This window comes from Netta rufina (genome assembly GCF_964035555.1).
Source record: "Netta rufina genome assembly, chromosome: 9".
Taxonomy (NCBI): Eukaryota; Metazoa; Chordata; class Aves; order Anseriformes; family Anatidae; genus Netta; species Netta rufina.
In genome coordinates, this window is record NC_140132.1 from 12,966,019 (window position 1) to 12,977,386 (window position 11,368).

Genomic DNA, 11,368 nt, shown 5'->3' on the forward strand with positions numbered 1-11,368 from the left:
GTAGCTTCCCTGTTTGAGAAGCTTTCCTTCAGAAGAAGGAATTTTCTCCGTGACTTAAAGGACAGAGAGCCGCAAATTCAGACATATATTTCTTGTTCTGCTCATGACTCCATGTGATCTTGAATATGGTGTTTATCTGACAGCCAATAAATCTTTGGGTAAGAGTGCTATGGTATTGTTCTTCACCCAAGGCTTTATTTTTATGCAAGTAATTCCCATTAGTGCCAATGTTGTATGGTGTTGTAAATTATTTTAGAAATATTAGACTGATGAAGTTTCCTCTATATGAACTAAACTGCTTTAGGAAAGCAGACTGGTATTTTAAACGCAGGCCTTATTTAGTAAGGTGTTTCCGCTGTTTTGCAAATGCATTGTTGTAAAGAAGGTAGGCAGGAGAGAACTTTCAATCTCAGAAACAGCCTAGGATGCTTCTCTTGGTCTTCTGTGAATCTGTCCATAAATGACCATGCAGGTGTTACCATAAATCCCTGGTCATATCTGCAGCTCATCACATGAAAACACAGTAAAGGATGAATCATACAGATCCTTTCAGTACAAAAGAATCACTGTGGCAGAAGAAGAAAACCCATCTGGGTTTGCTTCTTTTTCTCAGGTTGTATAATTTCTTCACCCTTTAATTGAAATATTGGTCATGTATTCCAAAATCCTGTTCTTCTGACTTCCAGCTTAATTCTCTATATTACACCTGAAAGGCGAGTTTGGTACAAAATCTGCCTTGGCTTTGTGATCACGATGGCCTGATGGTATTTGGAATTAGAAAAAGTGATTGAGGGATTTCATGTTGAGCCTTCCCCGTCTCTCAGTGCCCTCTCTTTTCTTTGGGAAAATCAGATTTCATTTGACCTTTAAAATCATTGCAATCTGAGTTTTGTTTTCGCACCCATTTCTTTACTTCTTTAACTTTAATATTTGATATACCTGATTTGTGAACTTTGTACAGTTACAAGAGCAATGTGTGTGCTTCTTATCTACAGCAAATAACAGGCAAGACACTGAACAGATTTCAATAATTCTGGAGCCAAGTGGAGACAGATAGCTGAAACATGAAGATAACTGGAAATAAGATGAGGACAGTCAAGCTGTACTTCTGCACCTGGGGCTCCCGACCCTGAAGACTTGCAGAAAAGCTTACAGGGAATCTTGAAGGTTTAGAAAAAAATTGTATTTTAACTGACTTCCTATTAAAAGGAGAATAAAATGAAAAAGCTAGACCAGAAAACAGTATAGGTAAACTGTTCTGATTACTTGTTTTTCACTGGCAGTCATTTCCCCATCGTGAGAATATGGATATAGACAGGAAGGAATTACAGCTGGTTCTCCCTGCCCTGTGGGGAGAGCTGACCTGCTCATAGGCACTCAGCTGTTCACAGCTGGGAGAGCTTCACCAGCAGGTAAGGTGCCTTCTGGACCTCAATAAGCCCAGTTGAAGAAAAATTGAAGAAAATTGAAGAAATTGAAGGAAATTGAAGAAACTGCAATAGCATGTGAATGCTCCTGAGATCAAAATGCTGTTACTAAACCTGGCTGGAAATACCACCATGGAACAATAACCCTTCTCTTGTACGGTTCTTCCCAGATAATGTCATGGCAGCAGTGTGGTTTTCGACCTGTTGAATTGGTTACACTAATCTCTTCGTGAAACAGGAGGCTTCCCTGTGTGCACACAGTTAAATCCATAGCAACTTCTGTAAGAGGTAATATTTCTGACCTTTCTTTTTTTCAATTTAGCAATATCTGTTTATAGTCAGTACCAAGCTATAATAAAGTATAGCCTTTGCTGGATTGGTAGTGCTCAGTCTGGCTGAATGTGTGCTTTCTTAGATCCCCAAACTCAACAGATAAGATAGCTAGGCTTTCACTGAGATGTTGGTTGAAGCAGAAATGAGTAAAGTAATTAATAGTGTACTATTCAGTTTTAAAATCGATAAACTGTAAAATAAGACCCAGAAGAAAGATTGTTAATACTATAGGTCTGGATCAGCAAGATATGTAAAAAGTGAATCCATCTAACATAAATTCACCAGACAACATTTAAAAAAATCAATAGAGCATTAAGGCCAGATTTACAGGAAATTGCAGGAGAACCATTCTGGTTGGTACCACAAAACATTGAACATAATGGCAAGGCAGCTGCCCAAGGTCAATATCCTCTGGAGTGATCTTCAAGTTCACCATCTCCTTGCAAGCAGTCCAGATGTGGAATTCCTCCTAAGCTCAAGAAAATTAAAAGAAACAACAACCAGATATTCCCCAGAGCCACCTATTCTGTCTCTGTTTCAGTGTACCAAGGCGCTGATCTTTTGGATTAAGTCTAGCAGAACTGTACTCAACAATTACAAGACTCACATGGAAATCTGAGGGGAATGGCTCTGGGTGGACATGGCCAGGTCTGATGAGGTTTACTTTGTCTTCCAGTTATTTGTATTTTCCATTTCTGTAAAACTAAAGCCTACCTGCACTCCTAAGGCTTTTACAGGAGTACAACTAAAGTCAAACAAGGGAAGCCTTAGGGCTTACATTACCATCCTTAGGCTGTAGAGGATGATTAGCTGAGCACAGGATGTGCAAGGCTGTGAACTTCGGTTATCTCCTGGGCACTGTGGTGCTCTGCATGAAGGCTAAACGAGAGAACCGAGCATTTCCCACTTGCCATGGGGATCCCCGGGCTCAGAGTGGACCTGCAGCCAGCTACTGCAGAATGATTTGCAAGTTCATACCTTTGCTAACACTTCACATTATTTACCTGCTGATGCTTTTTTGGCCATAGATGTGGACTTTTAAAAGTGGTAAAAAATTACTCTTTTGATAAAATTTACACAAATGCCACAGCTGTACCAGAACTAAAGCTCTCTGCATAATCCTGCTGTTTGAACTTTAGTTATTGCTCTCCATAGTGATTAGCTAGGTGGTTCAGGGGAAGGTTTGCTGGAGTTTCCACTTTTGCTTTGTACTTTTTGGTAGTGAGGATGTCAGTGCTTATTGCTCTCCCAGATATAGCCAGCTTTTTCCAACTAGCTCTTCTGCACAAGAGGAAGGAATAACTCTGCTATAAGGAGGTTGTTTTCAGGCCTCAGGATAAAAACTGTTAGATAAAAACACAGTAATTATTTGTTAGCAGAAAAACTCTATGCAAACAAAAAGTCCTTGAGGTATATATTTGCTGAACCTACACTGCTGTGTAACATCAGTCTGCAAAATACTTGACTGCATTAATCCTGTAAATGCCAACAGATCATATGTTGTATTTGCATTTATTTTTACCATCACCCAGAAGTGTTCAGCTGAGATGCCAATGAGATTTTTTGTTTGTTCACATTTAATTCTGACCAGCTGGTGGAAAATACAGGTGTGATTTTACACAGAAACAAGACAGTCTGCTCAGTAATACGACATCCTGGGAATGTTGGGAGGCAGAGGAGACTTCCACTGTTAATAGAGGTCTGAAATTATAGCCAGAGGTGATTCACACACACTTGAGTTTTCTTTGCTTCCTTTCCATTTGGCAAGAGTACTATAATTCAACAGTTAGGATTTTGGGGTGCAGGACATGATCCCGAGGCCAAATGTATAATTGCATCATTATTGTTCCCATACTTTCCAGTGGATGCAGGACTGAGAAAGAAAAAATAGTCACTTTCTGTTTTGCCTTCCCAGGCACCATAGCAACTGAAAGGCTACTCTTAAAACAACCATTGTTTTTTCTCCTATCCCTTTGTTCCATATGGTGCCACCCATCAAACTGTACTGACATGCAGATCCATGGATGCCAGCTATTGGTGTGTAAGAGATGCATTGTACACAGGGTTTGATGACTGATGCTGAGTTTCGTAAGCTGTCTGCTTTGATACTTGGCATGCCCTGAGACAGTATGTCCAGGGCACAGCATGTCTTTCTCTGAGGTGAGACTATGCACTGTCACCCATGGACAGAGCCCCACTGATTACTGTATGCTGGCAAAGTGTTCAAGCATGCTGGGGGCTCTGGGGAAATAATCATTCTGTGTTGCTTGAGAAGAGAAGGAAAGTCATAGTTAAAACAATAGTTAGACTTGGCCACGCAGGTGAATGTGGGAGGTTATGTTGGACTTGTCAAGACTGCCAAAACAGTTGTCTGAACTTAGATAGTTTTATTTTAGGCACCTAAATGAATAATGTAACTTAAACGAGCTGAGCAGCCAGCAGATTTCACTGACTATTTTGACTGTAGTATTAGACGCTTGGCTTGAGTGCACGCTAGTTTTCAAATACTGGGAGTAATCCTTTGATGTTTGATGTTACTTAAAAAGCTTCTGGATACCCTTGCACCCCTGGTGAGAAGAGCACCTAGAGCTGGGAGGTGACAAATCTCTTGTCTGTGTTGCTTGTGTTCTGTGTAAACAGCAAAGTACCGTGATGTCGTAGCAGCAATGTGTGGCTGTGTGCGGTGCTCACCCAGAGGTAAGTGACTGCAGTAAACAGTAAGTGTCAAGACACGAGAGCTGTAACAAATTTACTCATTCTTTTTTCAAGAATAGTTCCTTTGCCCAAACCACAGCTTGGTCTTTTATAGCCTACTATGGATGCTTTTTTATGACTACTTAAAATCCACCAGTGTTTTTTCTGTATAACACATAATACCAACATATACATACCTTCCTTTCTGTGTTCTCCACAACATGCAAGCAATGTTGCTTACTTTGCATCACACAAGATGATGAACAATTGTGTTAATACAGTCTTTTTTGACTAGTTAAGACTGAAACATTATTAGCCAATGTGGAGCCTATGAAAAAAAAATCAACTTTTATTCTGAACAGACCACTCCTGAAAGAATATGAAGAGTTCCTTCTCCACAACAGAGAATCTTCCCATTCTCTCATTGCATCCCCTGCTCTGACACTGAGGTCTGATGGTCAGAGCAGTGCAGCACAGCACGGCAGCAGTGTGCTTGCCAGCAAGCCAAGAAAAAGTATCCAAATGGACGTTGGAAATGCCAAGTGTGCTGTAGGGTATGCTGGTATGTTACAGTGCATGACATTCAGCCTGGACAATTTACAAATTGACTGTAGGGCAGCAATAGATGAGAATTCAGTATTTGTGTATCATGCATTAATAAAGGCAGGGAAAGGTTTATCGTCTGTAAATAAGATGTTTTGATTCACTGAAGCAAAAATGTTTGTCATCTATAAATAGGATCATTTAATTCACTGGAGCCATTGTGACACAATTTTACAACAGGACTGAAAGCCATTTTTATTGATGACTACAAATCAATTGTGGTGTTTGACACAAATTGGTGCAAAACATCATCTGATCCCGTTTATGACTCTCCTACTTCGGTACGCTTGGAATGTTGTTCTGTATCATTTCACATCTGTTTAATCGAGCTAATATTCCATCTGCTTCATTGGAGTGATAATGTGATGAGCTCAAACTCAAATTACTGATAATGAGCAACTCGTTCATTTCTCATCAAAGAGCTAGCTGAGGGACTTGATTTTTTTTTTTCTAAAGCCCACAAGGCTTCATTCTCTTATAAACATTAGATTTTGCCGAAAGAAAAGAAAGTCTCCACTTCAGGCAAAAACGTCTTTTGGGACCACAGAATTTGCTTACAAGTTTCAGCTTGTCCTTGAGAAGAGCTGGTCAAATTGGCTAAGGAAAACACTTTGCTTCCAAAGGCATTTGCATCGTCTGCTTCATTTGCCTGTTTAAGGACTCAGCATAGAAGATTTTGCTTTTCTCCAAGTTGGACAATCATCCCCGAATCCTAAGGAAATGAACTTCTTTCTCTGTGGTTCGACGACAAGAATGAATGCAACTGCACACCTCCTCCGGGAGGCCAAGTCCAACAGCTCCTCAAATGTGAGCGAAGCTTCTTTGTACTACTTGCTGGAGGAATGGGCTCTCAACCCACAAGACACAAACATGAAGATGTTTTTAATTCCTCCAGTTGTCTGCCTCGTGGCAGGTGTCCTCATTATTCCTTCCATCTTGTTTGTGATCTTCTCGAGCTTTAGCATCCGAAAGGAAACGAGGTACATGCTGCTGGGGAATGCTTTGCTGTGTGATCTGATATACCTTTTGTTCTACACGCTGTCAGCTGCTCTCAGCGCAGCACATGTAAGTCTCCCAAAGGAAGCCTGTGTTCTCCAGTTATTTCTGCTGGCAGTGGCTTACTGCGGAGGACTGTTCACAGCTGCTGCCATAGTGGTGGACACGTACATAGCGATTTTGTTTCCTTTGCGCTACGTTACTATTTTGCCTTCTTCACGAACAAAAAAAGTGATTGTATTTCTGTGGATCTGTTCGGGGGCTCTCCCGGGGATTTTCTTCTTGGTGCTATCCAGCACTCACAACTTTGTGCCCTGCGTCCTGGAAATGTGCTCGATTCCACTAATAATAATATTAACTCTGAGTGGGACCGATGCTGTGAAGCTCTGTTTCTGGCTGTCTGCTATGGTTATCTTTCTCTTCCTTTCTCTAATATTTTGTTGCTATGCTATTCTTTATTTTAAAACCAGGCAATCAGGTATATGGGAGAGCATCTGTTCCAGAGCCAGTGTGACATTCTTAATGCACAACACTGTGTTGTTCTTTTATTTCTCTCCACTCTTGGTTCTTTTTGTAGAATCATTCTTGTATGTTAACATTGTCGTTGGACTGGAGACAGGAATCTGGGTCTCCCTGACAATCTGCAATGTCCTGATGATTCTACCTAAAGTTTTGTTCCCTTTTCTGTATGGACTTCGATACAGAGAGATCTCAGCATCTCTCAAATCCATCGTCAGAATGAAGCATCTTCACCTGGTGTCACCTGCTCCATCACCATCCTGAGGCAACGCAGAGGACAGCTACAACAGAAGAGTTGTCCTTAACTTGTTTGCATGCAAGCCTGATGGAAATCACTCAGCTTCTTTTGCAAGATGTGGGCTGATCACTCTGCCTCCTTGGTGCCAGAAGGGCACAAGTCTTTCATCACATCACAGTTGGGATTACAGCAGATGCTGCCGTGGACAAAATGCTACGTTTTGTTGTAATGTGGGAGGGCAGCGTATTTTGGAGGACATGGTGAGTCAGGATCATTTCTATCCATCCATGGCAGATGTCTTCCTGGAAAATAGAAAATGAAAAATAGATGGTGCAAAGCACACGGGTGCAGGGCAAAGGGGGTAACCGCAGGTCTCTTGACAGCACTGCCTACAGGAGACAGGATTCTTAACCAAACAAACGTACTGTGAGCAGAGCAGCTATTTTTTTCATTCATGGTGTACTTGTGCAAGGTTGGTAGCCACTGTTCTGTTCTGTAACACGTCATGAGATGCCTCTGGAAACTGCCATACTCAGTGAAACACTGTGCTTCACCTCAGGCAGTGTGCTAGAGTACTATCTGCCTTATGGATTCTGTCTGACAATGTGCAAAACAGTGTGGTTTTGTAAAATCTCAGTTTGATGGGAAGTCATCTTTGATCAGTGTCTGTCGGGCAGCTCAGTGAGGGAAGACGAGCAGGAGCAGCGGGTGGTAAAGGGGCAAGCAGGCAGTGCCTGCCGCGGGGTGCCAGGCTCAGCGCAGAGCCAGGAACCCTGCCGGGTCCCTGCCAGTGCTGCCAGGTCGCAGACTCTCTCTGCCTTCTCTGTACTTAAAGCAATATCCCAAAAGTGCTGTTTGTGTGTTTGGGGTGTTGCACACTCATCTGAAGAACGGCACTAAGCGGGAGCCAGGAGGAGATCAGTGTCTGGTTGCACAAGGTGTTTTTGGCAATGCAGCCTGTTTGAGAGGTTCCAGCTTCTCTCCCTCATTCCCCTCATTCCCCAGGTGCTGGTTACTCTCCTCACTCCACAGTTTGCTGATCTCCCCAGTCTGCTAATGCAACTGCTCATGGGGTTGCAGGCTAAAAATATCCCTCTGAAGAGAAGTGGTGTTGTTTTCATCTTAACCAAGATTATCCCAGGGATCTGTTTATTAGCATGTTCTGCAAACATCTGTGTCAGCACAACTGAGGGGGTGACAAATTTCATGTCAGAGGTGAGGCACCTTGGGGGCTTTGCTGTGAAGGGACACTTCTTGTGTAAGAGCATCTTTAAGCTAAAGTTGTTGCAAGTGAAAAAGATATATATTTGTGCATATTTGCTTTAAGCATGGTTCTGTGCTTCCCCTATTTTTACCCAAAGGAACATTAAATTACTGAGTAATTGCTTTGTTTTCCAGGAAAAAAATCTTCATCCTCTTCAATAAAAAATTAGGACCTGACAATTGCTTTTTACTGGCTGCTTTTATTTTTCTCCAAGATGAATGTCCTGTAGACATCTTCCACACAAGTTATGTTTGTATAAAGCCTTCAGTTTCAGCCTCAAACAAGGGTCTCCCATACCACAGTAAGGATGGGGAAAATACCTGTCCAGCAGATAGGTGCTTTCTGCTGAATTTCTTTAACATGCAGTATGATCAGATATGGAAGATATACCAGTGCCTCCCCAGGCTGCTCATATCTTGGGGCAAATCTCTACACCTCTGCCTTTTGGCAGAAAGGCCGGTAACTTACAGGATGGTTTCTCCATGGAAGATTCTTTCAAGCTTTATTGCCCAAAGTTTGTCTGTATTGTAAATTGTTGTGCTGAATAGTGAAGAATCCTGTGTAAATGGTGCAAAGGAAGGTGGTTGTACATATGGCTGTAGCTGACTCTGTATAGCTGCAGGTTAACAGTGCTTGATTTCCCAGCCAGCCTCTGTCAGTTATAAAGTTAACCTGCAGGACAGACTCAGACAAGAATAAAATGCTAGTTCTGTAACTCTTTCTTAATATATACATCCCAACGGTGTGTTTCGAGGCAACAACAAGTTTGGTATCATAAAGACAGACACTGAAAGAAGGAATTTGGTGATCATGGCAAGTTTATGTACATAGGAAATTTGTCTACAGTGTTATCATAAGCAAACAAAACAGTTTTGTGGAAATGACCTAAGAAAGATGAATGCAGTCATCTTACATGTGTCCTTGAACTCCTTCCTAGAACAGGTGTTTGCCTAAAAGAGTTTAGTTGAAGTGAAATTAGTTAAGTTGAACTGAATTCTAAAAAAGGCATCCACGTGGAGAGCTGATGCTATTTTATTAACTCATTTTAAGGTGGTTTAACATTAGATAAGCAAAATTTTCCAAGTGACTGCTTGTAGATCACTTCTTCCCATAATGTACTCCTGTGCTGTTTGATACAAAAGCAGCACGTACCAGCATGCATATGAGAAATACACCGTATACCTGAATCATTTACCTCTGGGGGTTTCCCCTGTGTATCTGAATAGGACCAAAGGTATCACCAGGGCAGAATCACAGGCACGAGGTTCCTATAATTCTTCTCATAAATGTCTTGAATTTCATCTTAAAAATAGTCAGGCCTCTTCATTTCCCAGAGCTTCAGGGCAGTAGTGATTAGCAGCCTTCTAAGGGTGTCCCCAGATAAGCTCTGGAAATTCAGGTTGAGATTATTTACCACAGCCCAGCTATCAGCCTCTCCAAGGTCACATAAGGGAACTTATTGGATGTCAGGGTGTCTGCCCAGCATTTTAATTTAAAGTGAAATGGAGAGCAGTTGACTCTAACATGTGATTTAGCAGCTGGGGGCAGTAATCCTTTAACAAATTGCTATAGCATGAGTCATGAAAAGTCTTCCAATTTGTAGCCTAAATGTGTTGCACCCCTGGTCAGTTCCTCCCCTCTTTTCTTGTGCTGACATTGTCACTGAGCTCACCGCATCTCTCTTCCCTCTTTAAGGTGGATTCACAGGGCAGCTGCATTCTGCCTGTAACCTGCAGAGCAGAGGGAGTCTGACCTGTGTTCCAGGAGCTGGCTCTGTGCCTTGCAGCGCTGGAAAAATTGCTAATTCTGTGCTTAGATCAGCGCCCCAAATTAGAGTGGTTTCAGTGTCAGGAGAAACAGAGTCCCCAGGCAGGTAAACGATCGTACAGCTTAGAATTTAGATTTCCCTTCATTTGCTACAATTTCAGTAATTATTCAGTAAAACTGATTAGCCTCCTGCAGTTTTAGTAATTGATATCAGAGTGCCTACTCCTGCTCCATCAGTTTACCTTGGCACTTTCAAAGGGAACTTTGGTACAGCAGGAGGTCAGAAGGGAACCAGCAATTGCCTGGTTGCACTGGAGGGAGCCCTGAGAAGCCAGTGCTGCCTTTCAGCAGCTGCCCTGAGATGGGTCCCACTCAGCTCTTGGCCTTGCTCATCACTCTTGTTGTACTCTGAGACACCGTGCACCCTTCAGACAGAAACCGTGCTTGTGGCCATTCCCTGTGGGAGGCGGGTGTGTGTGACAAAGGAGAGAGAACACCTGATAGGAAAAGGAAATGACAAGTTTCCTTGAAACTTGGTCTCTGCTGTGTGCGGTCTCCACCCTCGCCTCACTGCTGGTAGCTGAGGGCACAGCACTGTGAGTTGTTGCCATTTTTTCACAAGCCTCGTGATGATTTTTGGCGTCTTCATGAAACCACAGATGCTGAGTGTTTTTGTTTTTCAGCATGCTTCTAGTCCTTCCGATTGCAACATAAATCAGTGAGGTACAATATGGACAGAAGGTACCAATCTGAAAGGCAAATAAGACCAACTCTTCATGAACGGCTAATAAAACATCCAAGTTTCCAGGGGAATATCAGGAGCTAGGAGAGGAAAAGGAGCCAAGCTATGGTTCTGTGGTCTGATGGCTGTCAGCGAGGGATGTTCTTGCAAGTGCTTGTCCAAGCTCTGCAGGTTTGTCTGGGGAGCCAGCACAGATCAGACAAGATGTTTTCTGTCTCTGCTAAGCAGAGCTATGGATTTTGTGTGCTGAAGTTTATTAGGACAACTTTTTCCAACACAGTGGATTGTTTTTCTCAAGAGAAAAAAAAAAAAAAAAGGCTTCTGATGTTGCAGGGAGAAAATCAGCAAGCAGCTCCTGAGGGCTACTGGTTTTCAGGATGATTCCCAGTAGGAGGAACTGGTCAGCTTTGATGGCAGCTATCATTAGTTTAGGCACCAGGTGAAGGTAGGGAAGTGCGGATCCTCAAGGAGTAACGGGAGACTCTCCTACCCACCTGCTTTCTGCACACCTGCCAGTAATGCTAGCCAGGTCAAAGCTGGTGCCTTGTTCATGAAAACCTGTTGAAAATAAGTAGTTTTTTTTCAGAGGGCATTTCTTCACGCCCTCTGAAAAGCAGATCAGTCTGGACCTGTGTGGGAGTACAAGAAGTGCTGCACCCTGCAGAACAAGGGCATAAAGGAAGAGAAACAAGATAAAAATAGCTGAAGATTGAAGGTCTATAGGAAGATTTAAAATACAGAAATGTGGGGATGAGCTGGAATTACAGAACTGAGTTTGGAGGAAT

General features: G+C 42.5%; 1 protein-coding gene across 1 annotated transcript; it reads left to right on the top strand.

The window, feature by feature from the left end:
• Positions 1 to 5,810: 5,810 nt before the first annotated feature.
• GPR148 (G protein-coupled receptor 148) lies at positions 5,811 to 6,836 on the top strand (the record flags this gene model as incomplete). Its single annotated transcript, XM_084292131.1, has 1 exon — positions 5,811 to 6,836. One exon carries the CDS (start codon positions 5,811 to 5,813, stop codon positions 6,834 to 6,836), a length of 1,026 nt encoding a protein of 341 aa, XP_084148257.1.
• Between the last annotated feature and the right edge of the window lie 4,532 nt (positions 6,837 to 11,368).